General features: G+C 40.0%; 1 protein-coding gene across 1 annotated transcript; it reads left to right on the forward strand.

The window, feature by feature from the left end:
• The first annotated feature begins 5,113 nt into the window (after positions 1 to 5,113).
• On the forward strand, positions 5,114 to 25,440 carry EIF3J (eukaryotic translation initiation factor 3 subunit J). The gene is made up of 8 exons (XM_037054511.1): positions 5,114 to 5,261; positions 5,347 to 5,450; positions 15,035 to 15,089; positions 16,035 to 16,126; positions 20,417 to 20,531; positions 23,090 to 23,254; positions 24,582 to 24,655; positions 24,993 to 25,440. Exons 1-8 carry the CDS (start codon positions 5,219 to 5,221, stop codon positions 25,122 to 25,124), a joined length of 780 nt encoding a protein of 259 aa, XP_036910406.1. The 5' UTR covers positions 5,114 to 5,218; the 3' UTR covers positions 25,125 to 25,440.
• The last annotated feature ends 235 nt before the right edge of the window (positions 25,441 to 25,675 follow it).

Consider the following 25,675-nt stretch of genomic DNA (forward strand, 5'->3'; position numbering starts at 1 on the left):
ACCTGACACTGCTCTCAAGCTTTCAGTCTAGCAGTGGGGGCGCAGTATTGTTGGGAAAAGGGTCATGGAGATTTGAGGGCACTAACACAACCTAGCCTGGAAGCCAGGCTGAAATATTGTTTAAGATGAGAACTGTCGAAGATTTTTAAAAAATTGTAAAGACAGGTTTGGTTTTGGTGGGGGGAAGGGGTAAAATCAAGCAAGGTAGTAAATGATCAGATTTGTCTTGAAAGACCACTTCGGCTGCTGCACAGACAATACAGTGGGTAGGTGGGAGACAGTTTAAAAATGTAGAAGCTGACCTAATTCTCCACACAATGTATTCCTTTCTGCAAGACAGCAAATGGTTAATGCATTGGGTACTAGCATTATAATGGACAGTCTGAAGTCAGGAGAAGGGTAAAATCCTCAGGAAAGCATTGCTTGTCTGGCTTACTGACAGGAACAGGAGGTGCTTTAGGATTTCATGGTACAGAGTTAAATGGGGATGAGACATGCTGATATTTCATGTAAGATTCTTGAATAGGTTTGCAGGAGGCAGGGGTGGTTTAAAATTTAAAAAGTCATTCAATTACATAGTTTATATCAAATCCTAAATCTTCCTACCTTTGTAATGAATAATATATTGATTTTGATATTTTGTAAATTAGCTTTAACCTGGTTCTATTTGTGATTAAAACCTCTTCAGAGCCTTATTTCATCTTTAGGAGATTTTGAGTCTGGTGCTTAAGGCACTTCTGCCCAAAAAGGGCCCATGAGCAACTCTACGTTTTTGCTGCCATTTACCATCCTATAGCTCTAATGATAAAGTTCTTGAAGGCAGTCCTGGCTGGTGTAGCTCAGGGGACTGCGCACCAGACTGGGAATCAAAGGGTCCCTGGTTTGATTCCCAGTCAGGGCACATGCCTGGGTTGCAGGCCAGGTCCCCAGTAGGGGGCACACAAGAGGCAACCACACATTGATGTTTCTCTCCCTCTCTTTTTCCCACCCTTCCCCTCTCTAAAAAATAAAGCTAAAAAAATTCTTGAAGGCAGAGGTTTTAAGTTAATTTGTTGATGAACAATTACTCTGCTCACCTGTAAAGCAGAATACTGCTGTGTGGTTACAGGACTCCCCTGGAGACAAACATGAATCAAAAGTTGGTTTTAAGGCCCAAGAACATAGTTCTAGACCATTGTTTCCCTGCTTCATCATTTCAAAAAGCAGCATTCATAGCCCTGGCCAGGTGGCTCATTTGGTTGGAGCATCATCCTGTAAACCTAAAGACTGCAGGTTCAATTCTGGTCAGGGCACATGCCTAGGTTACAGGTTCGATTCCTGGTGGGGGCGTAGGATGAGTAGCAACCAGTTGATGTTTCTCTCTTCCTGAATCTCTTCAATCAGTGAATATATCTTTGGATGAGGATTTAAAAAGGGAAAGCTGCATGCATAATACTGTGAATAAGTTCTCAACTTCTGCTTCAAAATTGATCAGTGCTACATACACACAGCCCATATGTTTTTCTTTTGAGAGAGAGAGAGAGAGAGAGAAGACAGAGAAACACTGATTGGTTGCCTTCTGTATGGGCCCTGACAAGGAATCGAACCTGCAACCTTTTAGTGCACTCGACAATGCTCCAAACCAACTGAACCACCCAGCCAGGGCACATAGCCCATGTAGTTTTCTGTAGCACCTGCAAATACTACACCTCATTTTCAATTACATGTGGTTTAATACCTTGATGTTAATATTCCAAGAACCTACTAGAATTGTACTTGGTACAAGATAGGCATTCAGTATCTGTTGAATAAATATGTGAATATGCTCACATTTCAAAGTTTGGACTCATTTTCTGGACATTTCAAGTCCAGAAAATTGACTCATTCAAGTGCAGCCCTGAATCGGTGGGACTCAGCAGAACTGGTTCACAGTAAGTTCACAAGACACTAATTTTTTAAAGTTATATTTCAATTTCATTTGTTTACTGTTGGCAGTTTTCCTCCTTATGAAACTAAATCACAATCACATGCCTGCTTGGTAAGGGTAGAGCTAGAGAGAAAGTCTATTGAAAGAATCATCATGGCTAGTATCAAATTAATAGGATGCCCTCATCTTTACTAGGTATCTGCTAAAAGTTTGTAAGTCAGCTTACCCTTTTCTCTGCCCAAATCTTGTTCCTTGGCCTTGCTTTATATTTCACTTACTTTCTGTTAACATTTTTAGGCACATTGTCTTAAAACATCTTCAGGCAAGTTAATACAGATGACTGTATTACCACTTCAGAAATGTTCAGTCTTGCTTTCCTGAAATGCCACCTTGGCATAGCTGACTGGGTCTTGCATCCTTTTAGTCATTTATTTACTATTCCTAGTTCATGTTAATGCTATGATGTTGTGGGCTTACTAATAATGTAATAAAAAGGCGTTGTTCTTTGGGACCTGGCTGTGTTAATTTTCTTTTGGGACTATCTTTCATGAAGAGAAACAATGGCCTGATAGGCAGGTTTTTCCTGGGGGGGGTGGGAACAGTTCTGCATAGACATGTATTTGTGTGGTCACTCAACAGTTGAGTGCCTACTCTATGCCACACCCAGACTTAATTACGTGCAGCAGAACTTACTCTCTCAAGATTTCTTATCTGAAATTAGACTACTAGGATGTATTTCAAATTTTTAGCTGAGGCCAAGAATGGAACACTGGAAAGATACTGGGGTACCTCATGGCATTTAAGGAAGAGCTGGACAACTGGATCCCAAGAGAAGGCAAGAGGCAGAAAGGTGGCCTGGAAAATCATCACTTCATCAGGAGTTTGTAATGTTCACAAACTCCTCCCTTCAGGAGCTGTCATCAGCCACCAATTCCCAGGCAGTGAAAATCTTGTTCCAAATTTTAAAGCTCTGGGAAAGAGAATCTTCCCATCAAAATTAGCCTCAAAACTTAAGAGGCTTAACATAACATCTCTCACAGATCTGTGGGTTGACTGGGCTCAGCTGGACAGCTCTTGCTTGGGGTCTTCTGTGGGTGCACTGAAATGGTGCTTGGGGGTGGAATCATTGAAGGATCAAGCAGGATGGACGTCCAAGGTAGCTTCTTCACTCCCATGCCTGGCATCTCTGCTGGGATATCTGAAACAGCCAGGGGTTAGCTGAGTATTTCTCTTCCTAAACAGCCTTTCCACATGGTTATCTGGTCCTAACACTTCTTACATGGCAGCTGGCTTCCACCAGAGTGAGCATTCCAAGACATGGGTGTAAGCTGCAAGGCTTGCTATGGCCTAGCATTGGGTGTCACTTTTGTCCTATTCTAATGATCAAAAATGAATCACAGGGCTGGCCCAGACTCAAGAAGAGGGGGGACCACAAAAGGGTTTGCTGGAATACTGTTCCCTAAGAGGCCATCTTTGGAGTCTAGCTACTAGGGATTTTGAATATTCCACTGGGTTACTTATATCACACCTAGGGGCAGATCTATATTTTATATCATTTGAAGAATATACAATTTGGAAGGCTTTCTTGAATAATGGAGGGCCCATGCCGTGAGTGGCCCTGAAGATAGAATTTCATTAACTTCACAGTTAATTTGCTTCTGACCCCTCTACCCAAATCAACTATGGTAAAAAAGCAAATGTGGTTTTGTGGTTTCCCACTTATACTTGTGTTCTAGGGCAATTTCTGGACAAGGAGGAATTACTGTGAGCTTTTCCCACTCCGCACCAGAAGTGTCCAGTGTTCACTTCAATGTAATCTGATCATTTCAATGTCTAGGACCCAGGTCTTCTGACTTCCAACAGTAAGTTTTCAAATATTAATATACTGTATTTCACAGTGGTACAAACTTTAAAAAATCTTACTCTATCCTTTCTATACTTTTTCCCTCTGGCTGCTCCTTAAACGTTGACACCCTTCAAGGTTTCTTCTCATTCTATCTTATCTTCAGATGGCCTCCTAATATTCTATCTGTAGTCCAGGCTTCTATAGTTCCAAACATGTAGTAGCCATTTCCATTTGGATGTCCCACAAAAATGCCGAGGTCTGTGTGGCCAAAGCTTAATTTATTCCTTCTTGTGATGACAGTCACCATACATTTTCAAAAACATTTATTGAGCATGCCACCCACTGGGAATACAATAAGTAGTAAAGAACATAGGCAAGATGCCTGTGCTTCAGACATTAAAAAAAATTATTAGAGATAGTAATAAATGCTATGACAAAAAACAGAGTGATGAGCTAGAGTAACTGTGGGAGGCTCGTTGCAGGAGGGAGATCAGGAAAGACACTTTTGCACGGGTAAATTTGCACTTTGATGAGAAGGGAGGAAAGTCAATCATGCAAAGAGAGGTGGGAAGAGCACTGTAGGTATAAAGTCCAAAAATATGAAAAAGCCTGGTAGCCTTAGAGGGCCTTTCACGCCTCCTCTCTCTCCCCCACCGTTAATGTCACCTTTTTACATTAACCTCACAATACTTTTTGTTTTAGTCATCACACTGTCGAAATTTATTTCCCACATGTCTATCTTGGCTACTTAATTGTGCACACCTTGCGGACAGGACTAGAGTTTATGCCTACTGCAGATCGAGTTCCGAAGATATTCTGCGAAAGAATGAATCGTGCACTGGCCTCAAGTGGCTCACAGGAAGGGAAAATCCTCGAGCACTGGGGCTCTCTTCGATCCCTTAGTGACTACAGCGAGGCAAACGTGCCAGGAACTGAGTCCGAGGCACCAAATCTGGGAAGACTGCCAGGAACGCCGCCCCCTGCATGTCCTTGCCTGGCGCCCTGCACCCGCCAGCTTCCAGACAGGAGTTCCCTTCCTTTACGCACGGCTGACCCTCCCCTGCTCGGGCAGTGGGGATAGACTGGGTAGGAGTGGCGAGCGCGGGGGGAAGGCCAGAAGGGAGACATCCCGGCTAACTTCCCGGCAGTTACGTTTCTTCCCAAGGCCCAGGTTAGCGTAGCGCCCTCCCTGCCACCTCCTCTCCCCGCGCCCCAACGCGGGATACCGAAGGTTCAGTCACGCCCTCCCGCGCGACTCTCAGCTCCTCTGGCCACGTCCCACGCCCCTTTCTCGCCCGCGCGCGCGTCGCCGCCGCCGGAGGGGGCGGAGCCCGGACCCGGGCCTACAGTCTGCCACGGTCCCAGCCTGCCCTGCGCGGGCCAACGAGAGCAAATCCAGTGACTCACCTCCGCCGCGCTAACTCCTCGCTGGCTTTCCCCTCACACACGCTCACACCCGGCTCGACATGGCGGCGGCAGCGGCGGCGGCGGGGGACTCCGACTCCTGGGGTGAGGAGAAGTTCCGGGGCAGGGCCCGGGCCGGCGCTGGTCCCTCGCTGAGGCAGGCACTAACGTGGCTCGCTCTCTTCCGTAGACGCGGACACGTTCTCCGTGGAAGACCCGGTACGGAAGATGGGGGGTGTCGGCACCGCGGGCGGGGACCGCTGGGAAGGCGAAGACGAGGACGAGGACGTCAAGGTGGGTGCGGGCTGGCGCCTTCGCGGGCGGGGTTGCCCACCGACGGGCGGGCGGGTGGACTCTGGGCCCAGGGGTGATGCCCGGGCCTGCGAGCCCTGGGCTCAGGCGCGAGCTTAGGGCCCGGCGGTGCCCTCTTCCCCTCCGCTCTCCAATCCCACGGGCCGGAGACGGGCAGCATGGCCTTTCGGCCTTCCTTGGCGAGGGCGGCGGCTGCCCCAGCCCCAGCCCTTCTTTGTCAGTCGGCGCCCCGGCCTGGATCCTATACGGTAACTGGCGACTGGAGGTGACAGCACCGGCGGGGTCGGCCCACGTGCAAACTTCGTAGTCAGGAGCCTGTCTTCGAGGTGAGCCTGGCAAGTTGGGGTTGAGCCCCACGGCTTGTCCCATATGGAAAATCTTGCAGCGCAGCTGCCTTTTAAAGCTCAAGTCTCCCCAGAGCCGGTCATTCATTTATGTACCCAAAGGCCCACTTGTAGAGTTTGTACAATTAGATAGGTAAATGTTGTGGCTTAATTTTAACTACTTTTTCCCCACACAAGAGAAATAAAAACAGTAATATGAAATGACTTTTAGCCTTTCTTCCCACACCCAATGGTAAAAGGATGAACTGAGTACTGACAGCCAGCAATTATTGCTCAGAAACCTGAGTAATCCACCAGTGACATTAATCTTAACACAAGATATCGAAGATTTGGTAGTTGGAGTAGAGAAGGAGCCAGTGCTTATTTTTTCCTATGCCTTGTAGATCTGAACCAGATTTGCCTTCATCGTTTTTGTTTTTGTTTTTGTTTTTAGTAGCTTCAAAAGTCTGAAGCCCAGCACGTTAAAACTCTTATTAACGAAGTTCTCAAAACTTTTTAATATTTCTGCAGATAAAGTTTTATGTGAATTGGAAAATGGTATTTGGTAGTTTTGATTTATTTAGTAAATATTTTACTCCTGACTTCTATTCTTTAGCATTTACTCAACTCCTCAAGTCCTTCTGCTTGGGCTGAGAATTTTAAGCTAGAAAATCACTTAACTTACTATTAATACTGCTTTCGTTTGGATTTTACCCTTTTCTCCTGAGTCTGTCGAGGTGAATGTTCAATTTATCGAACAACCTGAGGTTCAGAAATGATGGGTGCTTTGCACACATTGGGATTAATAAATGAGTAGTATTGTTGTGAAGATACTTAAATGCTTCATTTACATGTTTGTAGACATGGGAATGGATTGTGTTAACCTCTTCATTTCAAGGTGTAAGTTACTTCTGTACATTGTAGAGGATTTTCTGTTTTGAGCCTTGAGTTCAGATTTGCCGTTTCAGTTTTTCTGTGTGTACCTGGATGCAGCAGTTAGGACATCTGTAAATGAACATTGGAAATAAGTTATCAAATGAGAAGAAAAGATTAGGGAAATCTGGACAAAAGTAACAGAAAATGAGGTTTGAATGGAGTAGTCTGTAGACTGCCTGAGATTATTGCATATAAATGGTGTCAATTCAGATAAATAACAATTCTGACCATTTGGAATTAGTTTTGGAGATTTGCAAGTTGTAAGGGACCGTAAAAGTCATCTTGTTAAGTCACTCTTTCAATGCAGAATTTCTTTTCTTTTATATACAGTTTATTTCTGTTAAATAAACTTTGAAGTTTATCTTGGAGAAAAAGCTGAACTTGTCTGTTTTATCTCCGAGTTTAAATGTTGGTTTAATTCTGTTGAGTTTCTTCAAGATTCTCATGATATGCTATCGATGGAGTAGTTTGATTCCTGGACTCTGGAGTCAGACCTGGGTTGATATTGTTGCCTTGACATTTTCTGTATTTGTAGTCATAAACAAGTTTTTTAATCTTGCTGTTTTAGTTTCCCAACCTGTAAATTGTTATTACAGGAGCTGGGGGAGGAGTGTTATTTTACATTTTAAATGAGATAGTAAAGGAGGCATTAAGCAAAGTTGGCACTCAATAAAAGTTAATTCACTCTTCAAGGTACAGTCTTACTTTTTCGGGCTCATGGACAGTGTGCTTAGGCTGTTTAGACCTAGTGCTTTGTGCCACATTTTTGATTTCCTAAGCTCTGGGGTAACTTCTCTCCACAGTGGCTATTTACCGTGAATTTTGTTTTGAATGCACTGACCATGTTTATTAAGCAAGTTTTTGCTTGCTCAAAGGTTATCAGTCTGGAATTGAAGCTTGCCTTCTTGGATGGTAGTAATACCAAATTTCTGAATTCTAATGTTTTAGTACCTAATCCTTTCTTTAAAAGATGCAAAGTGTAGTTCCCTTGAGATTGAGTAAGTCATAGTTCTTAATACAATATGAGAATTTTTAAAAAGTCTTCAGAAGAAACAGTAAGTTCTTCAGTTTACATCAGTATCTAGTGTTTAACCTTTAAGAATATAGATTTAATGTCATTTGTAATATCCTGAGAAATGAAAGGAGAACTGATGTCTTTGTTGCAGTAATTTACTCCCATAGTTTACAGTATTTCAGGAGACATTGTAGCATTTTGCTGTGCTTGACTTTTCAGTAGCTGTGTGGAAATGGCAGAATTGGATTTAGGTGAAATTGTAGGATTGTTAATATTCATGGATTTATTTTATTTTTCTTACCATACTGATGTTATGCAGAGGCAGTGGGAGGCATTGTTCACTTGGTATATATCACTGGACTCTCCCCATTGCTGAAATGATGTGTAGGCTGTGTTGGCAAGAAGGTAGTGAGTATCTACCCACTGCAAGCAGGGGCAAATACAACTTTTTCTGCATTTTACTAGTCTCCCAGCTCTTTAATAAAACAGACTAGAAGCTAGATTTATTCAAAGGATGTAGAATTTGTTTTGAGAAAACTGCTCCTGGTTGTGTACAGGCGTTTGCTGGAATAATGTTATTAATAGAATTTCTTTTAAAAATCCTGGAGAACTGACTTAGTTGAAAACTGCTGGCCTCATCTTACCCATTGAACCATCTTGTAGGAACTTTTGTGGGTTACTAGCTTAAATCTACCACAGCAAAGGACATTTTTCAAGCATTGGAAATAGCACTTCTGAAGAAGGGGATCTATATTTCAGAGAATGAGAAATTGTTGGGAAATACTCAGAAGGAGGGCATTTTGCCAGAAAATGGGTATCTTGAAGTATATGTATAACTTCTTAGGAAAAATTCCAGACATATACAGAAGTAGAAAGAAAAGTTTAATAAACTTAGGGCCAATCTTCTTTCTTCTATATCCCCACTTACTGCTTTTCTCCTCCAACCAGAAATAACCAGGTTATTTTGAAGAAAATCCCATCTGTGTCATTTCAATCCCATTTATGTCATACCCTGACTTTTTAAAAAAGATTTTATTTATTTATTTTTAGAGAGGGGAAGGGAAGGAGAAAGAGAGGGAGAGAAACATCAGTGTGTGGTTGCCTCTTTTGTGCCCCCTACTGAGGATGTGGCCCACAACCCAGGAATGTTCCCTGTCTGGGAATCGAACTGGAGACCCTTTGGTTCCCAGTCCAGTGCTCCTTTGGTTCACAGTCTGCGCTCAATCCACTGAACCACACCAGCCAGGGTAATACCCTGATATTTTTTATTAGTGGAAGTTTTTAGTAAGGAAGCATATCTGTTACTGAAAAATACATAATGTTATTGTAATGTTGGAACACTGAAAGTAAATAAGCCACTTGTTTCGAATTCAGTGTCTTGATTGTGATCTTCCTTAACTGGGAACAAACATATTAGACAGGTAGGCATTGAGTCAGAATTCAACTAAGTGCTAAGCCATACATAATAGGATGTTAAAAACTTAATGAAATTAAATTAAGTGAATGACTGGGCTTCCAGAGACCAGCAGAGTTCTGAGATGGTGGAAGAACATTTTTACTTCTTTTAAATTATTTATTTATTTATTTATTTATTTGAGAGAGGGGAAGGGAGTGAAACATTCAGTGAGAGAGAAACATCAATGGGCTGCCTCTGGTATGTGCCCTGACTGGGGACCAAACCTGCAACCCAGGCATGTGCTCTGACTGGGAACCAGTGACTTTTTGCTGTGCAGGGCTAGGCTCAACCCACTGAGCCACACTGGTCATGGCTGAACTTGCTTTAAAAATTGAATTTTGCTGAGAAGTCCAGCTTTGCCAGAGGCCTCAGAGCCAGTAAAAGGCTCTTTTCCTGCAAGAGATTATGCTTTATCTAAACCAAACTACTTAAAGAAAAAGAGGAAGGAGTGTATGTTAGTGGACTATGGAAATGGGGCAGAAGAATTTTACTGCTCTTTTGAAGCTACTTCTATTTGACAATCTATAAATATATCTTGCTTAAGTTGGAAAGCATTTACAACCCTAAAAGTGTTCTCTCATTGCATATGACATTCTGTAGTTGTATATTATAAAAATGACAGACTAACCAACTACTGGCCACATTGTTAGAAATAAAAAGAAAGCAGGATTAAAAATTTTTTTGTTTTGTTTTCAATTGGGAGGCAGTTTTTAAACTTGAAAAGCAGCCATATCTTTCAGAGCAAAATGATATTTATTGGGTGTGTATCTGTAGAAGAAGAGTATAGATAAGCAAGTAGTAGTTTATAAACAGCCTCTTTTCTAAGCAAGCTAGCCATTTTAGGAGAACAGCTTGGCTGATCTTTTGGAGATGAATTGGACATAACAAATTGGAAGATTTATTGGGACCTAAAATAATTAGGGTAAGGAATTGGATATTGATAGGTATTCTCTTGAAGCAAGTAACCATTTAAGGCATACTCCCCATTTTAAATGTTAATTTTAGGTGTTGTTCTAGGCATCCTTTTTGTGTTTTATCTGGACTTGTCAGCATTTATGAAGTTCTAGTGTTTACAGAAAATTGGACAGATTTAGACAATTCTACCTTACATTTACTTTTAGGGCACTTTGCAAATTTCTTAACTAAGGAAGCAAAAACTATCTTAAGTTTCTGGTGAAAGCTACCTGGCCTTTCACTATTGGGATTATTATATCTGTTTGGAAATGTGACCAGTCTCTTTTTGCTGATAATTACTGTGCTCTCTCCTTTAGGGATTTGTCACCAGTGTAGTAGTACACTTCAGGGCAGACTTGTTTCTGAACACTCTTGGGTAAGGGTGACAGGAAATGCATCCTTCCAGTGGTCCTTTTATCAACTGAGGAGTATGTGTCAAGGTTGTTTCCAGGACTTATAGCTAACACTGCTTTTGCTACTAAAATCCTCTTTTATGGAGGTCTGGGTAGTCTTATTGTGTCTGGCTGATGGGACAGCTTAACTTGACTGTCTGGGGGTTTTGCTTTGATGGGGAAACCAGAGATGGATAGAGGTGTGGGACATGGTGTGATTGAGATACCGAGGGAGCAGTGATATGGTAGGGTGGGGGTTGATGTTTTACCAAGAAAGGGAACTGAGGAGCAACAGTATTGAACAAAAATGCTTTGTTCCATCTGTTTCTCAATTTTTTAATTTTTGGAATGGAACTGCTCATTTTAAGCCATACTTCTCCCTTCTTAGCCTGCTAGTACTTGAGGTGCTAGAGTAGTGTTTTAAAGTTAGTATAAAACCATCACTGGCAATTCGAGATGGGTAACTGATGTAGATGTAGCTGGGCATATCTTCTTAGTATGCACATAACCCTTCTCTTTGATGAGCTCCCCTGCTCTTCCAGGGTAGATTTTATAACTACCTGTCTCCCAGATAGTTATTTTATAATTTAGGACTTAAGTAAATAATCATGTTTACCGTACTTTAAAGTAATTTGGCTCATTCAGAACAAGTTCCTTCATTATTTTTCACTGACATTGTCGGGTACCTATCTCTGGGTCTTAGTATCTTTGTCTGTAAAATAGGGATCGGACCACCTTACTTAAAGGACTTTTGTGAGGGTTACTGTGTTATTTATATATAAAGCCCTTTGCACAGTGCCCAGTGCAAAGTAAGCTCTCAGTAAATGCTCTCTACCTACCATCATCATTATCAGAAGTGAGTCGTAAATATGTACTCCTGGGGAATAAACAAATGGTCTTCCTATGTGAAGCACTGCCCAAGTCTCATACCACTCACAGACCTAGCTCTCCTATGTTCTTTGGAGATTAAAACAACAAAATACCTGGTGTTTAACTATTTTCCTTTTTCTTTATTTTAGAGAAAGGGAGAAACAGGCAGACATTGATAGTTGTTGTCCAATTGTTTATGCATTCACTGGTTGATTCTTCTATGTGCCCAGACCTGGGATCAAACCTGAAACCTTTGTGTATCAGGACAACATTCTTAACCAACTGAGCTGTAGTTACTGCAGTATTATTGACTATATTCCCTATGTTTGTACTTTACATCCCTGTGACTATTTTCTAACTACCGATCTGTACTTTTTAATTAGTTCACCTCATTTACCCAGTCCCCCAACCCGCCACCCCTCTGGCAACCACCAATCTGCTCTTGGTTTGCTTTCATTCTGTGAACTTTGAACAGTGGGTTAAATTGCCAAGGTAAGGTGATTATAAAAATATTTTTACTTTATACAAGTTCTTACTATTCTGCTGTAGACCTTAATTAGGATTTTTTATTCCTTTGGTGGATTTACAGATTTTTATTAAGAATAAAGGCTTGGGTAGTTTATATCCCTAGACTGATTCAGATTTATGATCTGTCTTGTAAAACTAGAAGCTTGGTGTCACAGGTAAGGTGCATTAGTCAGCCTCTGCATCTTCTAGTAGTATTAGGGCCGCCTGCTCTGCATCTGCCATCCCGTGGCTCAGCTTCAAATGGTGTGCTGTAGTGGACTTACACAATGACCAGGCTACCTATATACTAAAGCACTATTTAAACACAAGGTTGAGCCTGTCCTTATCAAACTTAGCCCTTTTGAATTCTGTGGAGCCTTTAGAAAATTGTTTGATAATTGGTTTATTTTTAGCTCAATGACTGTGTTAGGCATAGAAAAGACAGAGTATAGATCCACCTTAAAGTGCTCTGCCCAAGGTAGGGAATGTATTCCATGTACTTGTTTAACAGTTCTTGAATCCTCTTAAATATTAAGTGTGGGAAACAGTTTATTCTTGTATTATTTATTAATTATATTATTTTCCATATGACCAACTAAAAACCCACTTTTCCCCCACCCTGCACTGTATTATATAGATTTAACTCACTAACCACAGTTGTGTTGTATGAAATATTGCTTGAAATAATTGAGCCAGTGGTTAGGATGTTGGATGTTTTTATATTTGGGAAAGTGAGAAGTATAAAGTCCTTATTTTTTTTTAAACAGTTGAATTTAGCCCTGGCTGGTGTTGCTCAGTGGATTGAGCACAGGCCTGTGAAGCAAAGCAACACCGGTTTGATTCCCAGTCAGGGCACATGCCTGGGTTGCAGGCCAGGTCCCCAGTAAGGGGACACATGAGAGGCAACCACACATTTGATGTTTCTCTCCCACTCTTTCTCCTTCCCTTCCCCTCTCTCTAAAAATAAATAAATAAAATATATTTTAAAAACAGTTGAATTTAAGAGAGACGGTTGGTGTAGTTGTCTTGTGTTTTAATTTTAAAAAAATATTTATTGATTGATTTTAGAGAGGAAGGGGAGAGGCTAGAGGGAGGGAGAGACAGAAAGATCAGTTTGTTGTTCCACTTTTTTACACATCCATTGGTTGCTCCTTGTATGCGTGCCCTGACCTGGGATTGAAACCGCAACCTTGGTATATCAGGACGATACTCTAAACCAACTGAGCTAAGCTAACCGGCCAGGTCCTGGGTTTTAATTGTTAATGGAGAAGCTTTTTCATGAAATTTGACAAATTGATATAAAAGTTGACATGGAAAAACAAACAGGCAAGAATGGCCGGGAAAACCTGAAAACCCAGAAGAGGAGACTAGCCCTAACCTTCATAAAAACATACTGTAAAGCCTATGTAATTAAAGCAATATGGTACTGGTTTTGAAGAGACAGACCAGTGGGATACTATAGAAAGCAGAAATAGACCAGATACTTATGAAAATAATAGTATATGTTAAATGGTGGGGCAAAGGAGGATTTTCTTTTTAAGATTTTATTTATTTTTAGAGAGGGGAAGGGAGGGAAAAAGAGGGAGAGAAACAGTATTTTGTGAGAGATACATCAACCAGGGACCAGGCCTCCAATGTAGGCATGTGCCCTGACTGGGAATCGAACCAGTGACCTTTCAGTTTGCAGGCTGGCACTCAATCCACTGAGCCACACCAGCCAGGGCCAAAGGAGGATATTTTAATAAATGATTCTGTGACAATTAGGTAACCATTTGGAAACAGATAAAATTAGATTTATGCTTCACACTAGACCATAGAAACTCCAGATGGATCAGATATCTAAATGAAAAAACAAGGAAATCATACATATTCTAGAAGAAAATTCTTTGCTGTAAGAAAATCAAGCGTCAGTGAAAGAAAAGATTGATAAATTTTACTGCATAAATGTGATGGGATGCATGGCACTTCGTGGGGAAACATGAGAAGCATTTTCTTTAGGAGAACAACAGGGCAATGATGCCCATTATCTCTACCTCTATTCACATTGTGCTCTAGAGATTTAGTCAGTACAATTAGATAAAATAAATCAATTGTGGAGACATAAGAATTGGTAAAGAAGTAAAACTATCTCTTTTTTGCAGATGATATGGTAGTATACCTTGAAAACCCTAGAGAATCAAGGATGAAACAGACTTAATAAATGAAATCAATAAGGTAGCAGGATATAAAATTAACATGCAATTAACCAATGTTACCCCCAATAAATTCAATTTAAAAGTTTAGGAAAAAACCAAAAAGCCCTAGCCAAGTAGCTCAGTTGGTTAGAGTGTTGTCCCAATACATCAAGGTTGCGGGTTCATCTCTGGTCAGAACACATACAAGAAAGCAACCAATGAATGCATAAATAAGTGGAACAACAAAGTGATGTCTGTCCTCCACCCCCAGAATAAAAAAAAAACCTAATAGCTTTTCTATATACCAGGTGAGAGGACCAGTGAGAGGACATAAAAGGGGGAACATAAACCAGTGAGAGGACATAAACCAGTGAGAGGACATAAAAGGGGGAAAAACTATTTATAGTAGTAATGCAGAACATAAAATACTTGGGAGTAAATCTAAAGAGAAATCTGAACACCTCTAAGAGAAAAACTTTAAAACACTACTTGGGAGATACAGAAGTTAACTGGAACAAATGGAAAGAGCTTTTTTTGTTTGTGAGGGTAGCTCAACATGATAAAAATGTCAATTTTCTGTCCTGGCCTGCGTGGCTTAGTTAGTTGGGCATTGTCCTACAAAGTGGAAGGTCACAGGTTGGATGCCCAGTTAGGGTACACGCCTAAGTTGCAGATTCTGTTCCCGTCTGGGTGTATATGGAAGGGCAACCAGTGGATGTTTCTCTTTCACATCAGTGTTTCTCTCCCTCCTTTTCTCCCTTCCCTTCTCTAAAATCAATCAGTAAACAAAAAGATATCAGTTCTCCAACATTAATTTATAAATTTAATGCACTGCCAAAAAACACCTACAGTTTTTCTATGGAGTTATACAGGTAGATAATAAAGTTCATGTGGAAAACTGAACATGCAAGAATTATTAATGGAGTTTCTTTTCTTTAGGATAATTGGGATGATGATGATGAAGAAAAAAAAGATGAAGCAGAAGTAAAACCAGGTGAGCCACTGGGGTTTGTCCATTTTTGGTTTTATGTCTCGATGAGCATGTGGTGCTTTGTTAATGACAAAATGCTCATAAAATTGAAAATTTTGCTATTTAGAAACCAAACATCATTCCATTCCTACTTTATTTTCTTCTCCCTGCATTTCTTCTCTCCTCTTACAACATAATCGGATTAGATACCTACTGTTTTTGTTTCTGAATTATTGTTAGGAGTGAGTAAAGGGTGTGGCATCATAGTTTAGTGATCTCAGTTCTGCCTAGAGGACAGGGGAAATGTGAAGGGAGATGTTTGGATCTTAGGGGTCAGGTTAGAGAGGAAAATGGCAGAGTCCCCTGAACATTCTCATTCTTTATTTGCCAGGAAATTACCATATGAAATGGAGCTGGGAGGGGTTTGGTCTCTTGAAGTACACAAATATATCTGTCTCATCCATAAGCTGGAAAAGATTCAAAATTAACGCCCTGACTGGTGTAGCTCAGTGGATTGAGCGCGGGCCTGCGACTCAGACGATCGCGGTTCGATTCTCAGTCAGGGCACATGCCTGGGTTGCAGGCTAGTTCCCTGCAGGCCAGTTCCCAGCAGGGGACACATGAAAGGCAACCACACATTGTTGTTTCTCTCCCTCTCTCCTTCCCTTCCCCTCTAAAGATAAATAAATAAAATCTTTAAAAAAAAAAAAAGATTCAAAATTAACTAATTAATTATTTTTAAATATTTTACTTATTTATTTTTAGACAGAGGGGAGAGGAAGGAGAAAGACAAGGAGAGAAACATTAGTGTGTGGTTGACTCCCTCACACAACCTGGCCTACAACCCAGGCATGTGCCCTGACCGGGAATTGAACCAGTGACCCTTTGTTTCACAGGCTGGCACTCAACCTGTGGAGCCACATCAGTAAGGGCTCAAAATAATTGATTTAAAAATTTCTTTCCTTTCAGAAGTAAAAATTTCAGAAAAGAAAAAAATGACAGAGAAGATAAAAGAGAAAGAACGGCAACAGAAGAAAAGGCAAGAAGAAATTAAAAAGCGGGTAAGTACTGCTGATTTTCAGAAATACAGAACTCTCACATCAGTAGTGGTAACAGTGTCTTAACAGGCAACATATATTACCTGGCAATTTGAGTGGCTTTGTAAAGACTTTAAATGGATGTCATTAGGATATGAGAATCCCAAAACTAAATGTGTGGTTTTTTTCAAAAACCAAACCCCCAGAAGCTTTATATATTAGAACACCTTTTAAGTTTTCATAAACACTCGGGAACAGTGTGATTGTGTAATGACCATGGTAAGTGATTTTTTTTTGCTTGTACCTGTAGTTCCTTTTTTTAAATTATTTAAAAAATATATATTTTATTATGCTATCGCTTGCTATCAGAGAGATGCAAATTAAAACCACAATGAGATGCCACTTTACACCGGTGAGAATGGCTATCATAAACAAAGCAATAAATAACAAATGTTGGAGAGGGTGTGGGGAAAAGGGGACTGTAGTCCACTGTTGGTGGGATTGCAGACTGGTACAACCATTATGGAAAGCAGTATGGAATTTTCTCAGAAAACTAAAATTGGACCTGCCTTTTGACCCAGCAATTCCACTGCTGGGATTGTATCCTAAGAACCCTAAAACACCAATCCAAAAGAACATATGCACCCCAATGTTCATAGCAGCACAATTTACAATAGCCAAGAGTTGGAAGCAACCTAGGTGCCCGTCAGTAAATGAATGGATCAAAAAATTATGGTACATATACACAATGGAATTCTATGCAGCAGAAAGAAAGAAGGAGCTCCTACCCTTTGCAACAGCATGGATGGAACTGGAAAGCATTATGCTGAGTGAAATAAGCCGGGTGTTGAAGGACAAATACCATATGATCTCACCTTTAACAGGAAGCTAAACAACAAAACAAACAAGCAAGCAAAATATAACCAAAAACACTGAAATAGAGAACAGGGGGACAGTGACCAGAGGGAAGAGGGGAGGGAATTTCAGGGGAAATAGGGGAGGGATTTAGAGGAACAAATATAAAGGATACATGGACAACAACTAAGAAAGGTGGAAATGGGAGGGAGGGGGGAGGGGAGCACAGAGGGTGTGGTGGGATGGGATGGGAGTAATAGAAAACTATACTTGAAAAATAACTAAATAAATTTAAAATATATATATATATATTATTGGTTATGCTATTACAGCTGTCCCATTTCCCCCCCTTCATTCCCCTCCACCCTGCACACCCTCTCCCACCCACATTCTCCCACTTTAGTTCATGTCCTGTGTCTTAAGTTCTTTAGCTTCTACATTTCCCATACCATTCTGGCCCTCCCCCCTTATCTATTTTCTACCTACTGTCTATGCTATTTTCTGTACCTTCTCCCCCCTTCTCCTCCTCCCACTCACCTGTTGCTAATCCTCCATGTGTTCTTCATTTCTATGGTTCTGCTCCTGATCTAGCTGTCCTCTTGGTTTGCTTTTGTTTTAGGTGTGGTTGTTAATAACTGAGTTTGCTGTCCTTTCACTTCATATTTTTCATCTTGTTTTTCTTAGATAAGTCCCTTTAACATTTCATATAATAAGGGCTTGGTGATGATGAACTCCTTGAACTTGACCTTATCTGAGAAGCACTTTATCTTCCCTTCCATTCTAAATGAAAGTTTTGCTGGATAGAGCAATCTTGGATGTACCTTTCATGACTTGAATACTTCTTTCCAGCCTCTTCTTGCATGCAAGGTCTCTTGAGAAATCAGCTGACAGTCTGATGGGAACTCCTTTGTAGGTAACTGTCCCCTTATCTCTTGCTGCTTTAGAATTCTCTCCTTTATTTTAATCTTGGGTAATGTAATTATGATGGGCGTTGGTGTATTTCTCTTTGGGTCCAACTTCTTTGGGACTCTGAGCTCCCTGGACTTCCTGGAAGTCTATTTCCTTTGCCAGATTGGGGAAGTTCTCCTTTATTATTTGTTCAAATAAGTTTTCCACTCGTGGCTGTTCCTCTTCCCCTCCTGATACTCCTATAATTCGGATGTTAGAATGTTTAAAGCTGTCCTGGAGGTTCCTAAGCCTCTCCTCATTTTTTGAATTCTTGTTTCTTCATTCTTTTCTGTTTGGTTGTTTCTTTCTTTCTTCTGGTCCACTCCCTTGATTTGAGTTCCAGTTTCCTTTTCATCACTATTGGTTTCCTGTGCATTTCCCTTCGTTTCAATTAGTTTAGCCTTTATTTGTTCCTCTAATTTGTGACTAAAATCAACCAATTTTTTGAGCATCCTGATCACCAGTGTTTTGAACTGTGCAACCATAACTCTTGGTTGCTTAGAATTATAGGCTCTGGGGCTTCGAGCTGTTCTTGAGCCATAATGTTTTGGTCTGTTCCCACCTGTTATGTATGAAGGGCAGGGAGACCCAGTCGCTGCTGGGTTGTGACTGTATGTGGGGGCGGGGCCAGAGAGGGGGAAAATGGCACTTTGTTCCACTCTCTCTCAGATTTCTGTCCCCTCTGAGGCTTCCCACAAGCAAATTGGGCCCTTCTGGTGCTGGTTCCTGGGTGTGGGCTTGTGTACCCTCCAGGACCCTGTGAGTCTCTCCAACGAACTCTGTGTGAGCCTGGGAGCCTCCCCCGGCACCTTGACCCTAAAAGTCTTTCCAATTGGTGCTTTCAGGCTCTAATTCCCATCACTGGGGCCCTAGCCTGAGCGGTCTCACTGTTCACTCCTTCGCTTGGTTTATCTGCACATGAATGTGTGACCGAGGTCAGCCAGCTGCCCTGCGCCCTCACTGGGTCTGCCCGTTGCCAACCCATGCTTGGGATCTGCCAACCACCGCTGCCTGGGTTGGTCTGACCGAACTCCGCCCTTCCTACCAGTCTGGCCAAATGGTTCGTTGTTGTCGGACTTCCGTACGGTTCAATTTTCTGTGTTTTTGGCTGCGTTTTTGTTACTAAAACTTTGTTGTTTTTAAACTTAGTTGTGCAAGGAGGCACAGTGTTTCCACCTACCCTAACTGTTGGACCGTTAAGTCAAGATATTTATTTTTCTTTCTAGATATTTATTTTTCTTTCTAGGATTACCTAACATGGCATAAAAACTTTCTAATTTTATCTTATCCATAAGAAATAACATGGTCTATTACAGAAGTGGACTTTTGAGTTAAAATTTTCAGACTGCATAGGCATGGGATAGTTATGAATGGCACAAATTTCTTTTGCTTTTTCCCATTTTGATAAATATTAAGATTTCCCCTCATAGTAAAAGCAGTAAGTGTTGTACAAAATTTTATCACATTATATAGAAATGATATGCATTTAACTGTTAACCATCATCCCAGAGGAGTACGATTGGGAAAAATAAGTGACCACTTCTTTTGTGTTTTAAATTTGTTATAATGATAATGTTTTACGTTTTTAATAATACAAGGCAACATGATATAAATAAAGGGGAAATATTTTCTGATTCTTTGGGGGGAAAACATGTTTTTTTAAATGTATGCATAATGTCATGGATATGCCATACTTTATTTAACCATTCTGTTTTTGAACATTCAGGTTATCTCTAAACTTACTTGAAAGTATAAATAATACTCCTCTGGACATCATTTTGGTTAAAACGTGTGTGCATCTTTAGTTTCTTAATATAAATACCTAGAAGTAGAATTCCTTGAGTAAAGCATATAAAAATATTTTAAGGCTTGATACATTACAAAGTTGCTCCCTAGGAAAGTTGTTTCAATATACAGTGTTAGCAGCACTGTATATTGCTGAGAGTGACATTTTCACCTTGTTTACAGTTTTAATTCTTTATTTCTATTTAAGTTTTACTATTATTATTTTTTTATTTTTAGAGAGAAGGGAAGGGAGAGAGACAGAGAGGGAGAAAAACATCAATATGTGGTTGCCTCTTGTGTGCCCCTCACCAGGGTCTCGGTCCTGCAACCCAGGCATGTGCCCCGACTGAGAATTTGAACCAGTGACCTTTGGTTTGCAGACTGACTGACATTCAGTCCACTGAGCCACACCAGCCAGGGTTCAAATCTATTTTTAAAAAAGGTTCGAACCTCAGCTCTGTCCCATTACCAGCTCTGTTACCTTCTGTTACCATGGGCAGGTTGCATAACTTCTCTGTGCTTTGGGTTTTTTTCCCTGTCATATTAGGATAACAGTATATAAAGTGTTTAGAAGAATGCCGGAATACAGTATGTAAACACTTTATAAGTGTTTGCTATTATTTATAATGACGTGCTTATAAAAAACTCACACAATATACATAGATGCACTGGGTCCACCTATGGTGATTCCAGCCTTTTTAATATTTCAATTCTGTCTCATTTTAGTTAGAAGAACCTGAAGAAACTAAAGTGCTAACACCAGAAGAACAATTAGCAGATAAACTGAGGCTAAAGAAATTACAGGAAGAATCAGACCTTGAATTAGCAAAAGAAACTTTTGGTAAGTGGGAGTGCAGTTACAATGCAATATTGGGGTTCCAAGTAACACTTTCATAACACTAGTTATGAAAGTTCAGGAAACACCTTTTTTGAAGAAATACACTGGCTAACCAGATACTAGAAAGCATTTTTTATTCTCTTTATATTAATTATGGTACAGTGAGATACATGGTCAGATTTTTGAATAATTATGTTTTGAATATCAAAAGATTAAGATAAAAGGTCATTGGACCCAAATAAAGTCTATCACTTTTTTAAATGTATTCATCAGCTGGTTAAAATTTGGCTGGAATGTGATGTCTGAGTTTTGAGATTTAAATACTGAACTGCCTGTAGGGCTGTCCTGTTGTCTTAAGTCTGGATAAGGATCAGACAATATTGCATGCTGGTCCCAGGAGAGGGGAGTGGCGGTCAGTGGGTAGCATTCAGCTTGGGCCATGCCTTCATGTGTTCATGGTAACTTTTTTCTACAACCTTTCTTGGCCCTCTCCATGCCCTGTCTCTACAGTGCATCCAGTTCTGTATGCCATACCTGCAGCTGTGGTTAGAGCATGAGATAAAAGACATTTTGGGGATCCTATAAATACTGGGTTGGCCAAAAAGTCTATTTCGTTTTTTCCATAGGATGGTTCTAATAGTGCTTAGTTGTCTTTAACTTCATTCCAAATAATTTTGTTAGAGTGTATTGTGACAGTTGTCATATCAGCATGCATTTTTTAAAAAATCAAAAATTGGTGAATTTTTGTGCAGTCATTTTAATACTGAAGATGGAAGAAAATATGCAACACTTTTAGCATACTATGCCTTATTATTTCAAGAAAGGTAAAAGTACAACTAAAATGCAAAAAAAAAGATTTGTGCAGTGTATGGAGAAGGTGCTGTGATTGACTGAATGTGTCAAAAGTGGTTTATGAAGTTTCTTGGTATTGACAGTTTGGTCAAATAATTTCTTTGCTGTAAAGCTGTCTTATGCACTGGAAGATATTTAGTAGCACCCCTGGCTACTAGAAGCTAGTAGTGAGAGATAGCCAACATACTCAAAATATCCAAATATAGTTATTGGTGAAATGAAAAATGTCTTTTATTTTATGGGGAAAAAATGTAGCAGACTTTTTGGCCAACCCAATAGATCAATTCAGTGTTCCAGGAGGAGAGTAACATGGCATAGAGGGTAAAAGGAACATGGCCCGAGAAATTAGAAACTCTCATTTTGTTTAACCAAGTTTGTTGTTGTCATCACCTATTTTGAGTACTTTGTAGAGTAGGTCATGTTGAAACAGTTAAATAACTTGAAATGAAAGCCTAGCACCAAGAAGGGTTTAGTTGTTTCCCCACCCCTATTAAAATGAATCAAGCAGGCTGACTGTAGTGATCATTTCCTTTCTATGGAAGTATGACCTTGTCTTTCATTGGTAATCTCAGGAGTTGCTCTTAATGCTCCTGTCTACTGGTATGTGCTTTCAATGTCTTAGCTGCACTTATCTCATTATAGAGGGCACTCTGCCATTATCCTGTGTCTTCAGAGTGGGAAAGGCTACCCATGTGCTTATTAAAGAGAAGGGTTTGTTTATGTGGTACCCGTAGATCAAAAGGCAAAAACATGCATTCATAGTCATTGTTTGGTTAATAGGATTTCAGGGTTGTGTTTCTCATATTAAAACACTGAATCAGAGATATTGTTAACAACTAATTTACTTGCCTGTTGAGGAGGAGGATATGAAAGCATACCATCTCTTGCCTAGAATCCTTTTAGGACACAGGTGGCAAACACAAGGCTCGCAGGCCAAATACAGCCCTCTACCTTGTTTTATCTGGCCCGGCACCTTGTTTTATCTGGCCCGGCACCTTGTTTCTACTTGGTGGCAGCGCTGAACTCCTTGCCCCCAGTTAAGGAGTAGTTACATTTATACAGTCCTAAAGTTATATTCAGCTCTTTGAAGGGCAACTGTGAGGCTGATGTGGCCCCTGATGAAAATGAGTTTAACACCCTTGTTTTAGGACATATTAATGTCCTAAAACATTAGGGGGTTTAATGTTTTAGGGGTTTAACAAATGGTTTGCTCCTGCTTAGCCTCAAGAGTTAGCTATCTTTTTTTGTTTGTTTTCTCTCCCCACTTTACTACATATTTGCTTTTTAAATATGTTTTTAAATGTGTAAGATAAAAATGGGAATTTATGTAACAAGAAATCTTTGATATTGAAATATTAAAATTACTTTTGCTACAGTAATTACATGCTTCTTTATTAATGCATTAAATAAGAAGGAGGGCAGGTCTAATAGATGATGTGATTTGAAAGTAATGACTGAACAATGTTTCAAGTATCTGTGACAACAGTAATGTGATACAAAAGTATCTGATCTCTGTTGGTAGCTGTCAGGCTTTGCTAGTATCGCTGTGATTTGTTGCCGGTAATCAAAATAACAAGGACAATAAATTAGAGGGCTCAGGTTAAAATATCTGTGCTTTAGAATGAAATAACAGGATTATTCAGATACTTAATTAGTTTATAAACTTTTAAAATCTTTCTGAAATTTTCAGTGCTCCCTTTGTGTTACAGGTATTACTACTAATACAATTTATGGAATAGATGCTATGAACCCATCTTCAAGAGATGACTTCACAGAGTTTGGAAAGTTACTAAAAGATAAAATTACACAATATGAAAAGTCACTATATTACGCCAGTTTTTTAGAAGCCTTAGTTCGAGATGTATGTATTTCATGTAAGTAATTCTAACACTCTTGAGTGTTTTTTAGTAAGGACAGACTCAGGAAAATGGCAATTGACTTTTTGCGGGGATGCTATAATATAGATTTAGGATTTGCTTTTTAGCAGTCACAGTGAGAATATTCTGCAAATATGTAATCCGTTTGAGTGGTTTTGTTCATTTTTTGAGGCTTCCTTTTTAATGTTTTTACAGTGGCTTCCCAAAGAGACATCTATTTGTTGTTACAGCAGCTGATGAAAAACTAGCAGCTTCTTTTATTTATATATTGAAAGGGGCTAGGAGTGTCTTTTGGAGAAAATGCTCTTTGGCATACAAGATTTTAGAGCTGAGACTACAACAAGTGTCTGTTCATTTTACAGACAAGGAAGCCTCTGATCAGGTGCAGGTTGCTCAGCAGAGCTGGCACCTATTCTCTATATCCCTGGATGTTGTTCCAGGCTCTGAGACAAGTCACACATTTCAGTGGCTGGGTGTGTGGGAGTGACAGCTGGAGTGGTGCAGCACTGATGTGTAAGGGGCTGGTTTTGCTAGTACTGTATTTACTGTTTTTTAAGATTGAGGAAAAGGAATTCTATATAATGGATTTTGAATTGGGTTTTATTAGAGGAGTTATTTCTAAGCTGAGGGTTATATGATCAGTGATACACCCATAGTTGGTGTACTATTACACCCATACTATTTCCCTGTTTCTGAAGGTGTTCTCTAACCAAAACTGAACACTTTTTTGGTAGCTAAAAACTGATGTCTGTTTTCAGTTTTATATTTTTGTAAAGATGGAAGATATCTAAACAGGCTTATCTCCTGGTAGGACATAGATTGCTGAGATACCTACTATTTTCATTCTAGTTCCAATCTTAGACAGTGGAGACCCCAGGGGGTGGGTGGTTGTCTTCTCTAGGTTTAAGAATTGTCATTCCATGTTTATTCAGCTGCTCCTCACTGAGCATCAGGGATGTGTTGTGGAAGGGCATGGTTATCTGGTGGGTAAGGAAGGGTGGTAGGCAACATTGAGCTAGCTATAAAGACACTTTTAGTTTCTCTTTGGTCGAACATTAATGTCTTGGTGATAATGAATCATTATAAAGAAATTATTGTTGTTAAGTTTGCCATTTTACTTTGAATAGTTCTGATTTGTAAGTCTGACCATAGACTGAATGATTCTTTACTCACTATGTCAAACAGGAGAATCATAGCTTTTTCAAAGTTATTGGAATTAATGATAGACAAATCAGATTTCTCATAACACATGGGGAAAAATGTATATTTTGCCTTTACTTATTCCCCCGGGTGACTAAATATTAGTGGTATACTTTTTTTTTAGTGGAAATTGATGACTTGAAAAAGATTACCAATTCATTGACTGTGCTGTGTAGTGAGAAACAGAAGCAAGAAAAGGTAAGAGCAAGCTCTTTGGGGCACTGTGTGTCACATTAGGATGGCGGTGCAAGCATAGTATTCTCAACAAGTCTAGGAAACTTAAAGGTCAGGCAATTCACCAACACCCTTTAAAGTGAAATAGAGTAAGAGTGTGGCATTTACTGTCTTTTTTTAAACAGTCATGTTCACAGTCTCAGTTTCTGAATTAATAGAAATTGCCGTGTTAGGTATGGGATCTCCCTTAGAACTAAAATTTGTCTGGGACCAGAGGTTTTAGTATCTCTTTGAGGGTTATTATACCAGACTGGATGCATATGGTAGGTAAGGTCTCATGTATTTACTCTTTTTTCTTTAGCAAAGCAAAGCCAAAAAGAAGAAGAAAGGTGTGGTTCCTGGAGGGGGATTAAAGGCCACTATGAAAGACGATCTGGCAGATTATGGTGGTTATGATGGAGGATATGTACAAGACTATGAAGATTTCATGTGACATTTTATCTCCTCTGGTGTCTTCTTTCTGTTGCCCACAATCCCTTCAACATGTAGCACAACTTCCTTTCCTTTCAGTTCTGCCAAATGCTACAATCAGAAGTACAGTATCTTTTGTGCTGGTTATTTAACCCCTTGATGCTTAGGTGCTAATGTGCAAATGAGGGAACTTGGATCTTGCTGCCAAGGGGTTAAAATTGGGAACCTCAGTTGCTACTAAATCATAGTTTTAAAAAACAAACAAAAGCTAATAATGTTGTCATTGTTGCTATCTGATTTTATAGCAGCAGTCACTAAATTGGAAACAAGGGTTGCAACATGACAAAAAATTGTGTAGTATTGACCAGCACCGTTCAGTAATACAGCCTTAACCATACCTCCTTGAACTACTTCATAACTTATCAAGAAAAGCAGTTTGCAGCAAGGGCATGTGGTGTGCACCTAGTATTAAAATTGCTTTGTCTTAAAATTGAGCGTGAGGATATTAAACATACATTTGTGAAGAAGACTGCTTATCTCAGAGTGAAGATATGGCAGCTGAAAAGCAGTAGT

The sequence above is a fragment of the Sturnira hondurensis genome, unplaced genomic scaffold, assembly GCF_014824575.4.
Source record: "Sturnira hondurensis isolate 20B ecotype Veracruz unplaced genomic scaffold, ASM1482457v3 Scaffold0008196, whole genome shotgun sequence".
In the NCBI taxonomy this organism is placed as follows: domain Eukaryota; kingdom Metazoa; phylum Chordata; class Mammalia; order Chiroptera; family Phyllostomidae; genus Sturnira; species Sturnira hondurensis.

What these genes read in the sequence shown, in the direction of transcription:
- EIF3J (XM_037054511.1), top strand. Translation starts at nt 5,219, where the DNA reads ATGGCGGCGGCAGCGGCGGCGGCGGGGGACTCCGACTCCTGGG. An exon ending in ACGAGGACGAGGACGTCAAG is followed by an intron (nt 5,451 to 15,034) that starts GTGGGTGCGGGC and finishes TCTTTTCTTTAG; the next exon opens with GATAATTGGGATGATGATGA. An exon ending in AAGAAGAAATTAAAAAGCGG is followed by an intron (nt 16,127 to 20,416) that starts GTAAGTACTGCT and finishes GTCTCATTTTAG; the next exon opens with TTAGAAGAACCTGAAGAAAC.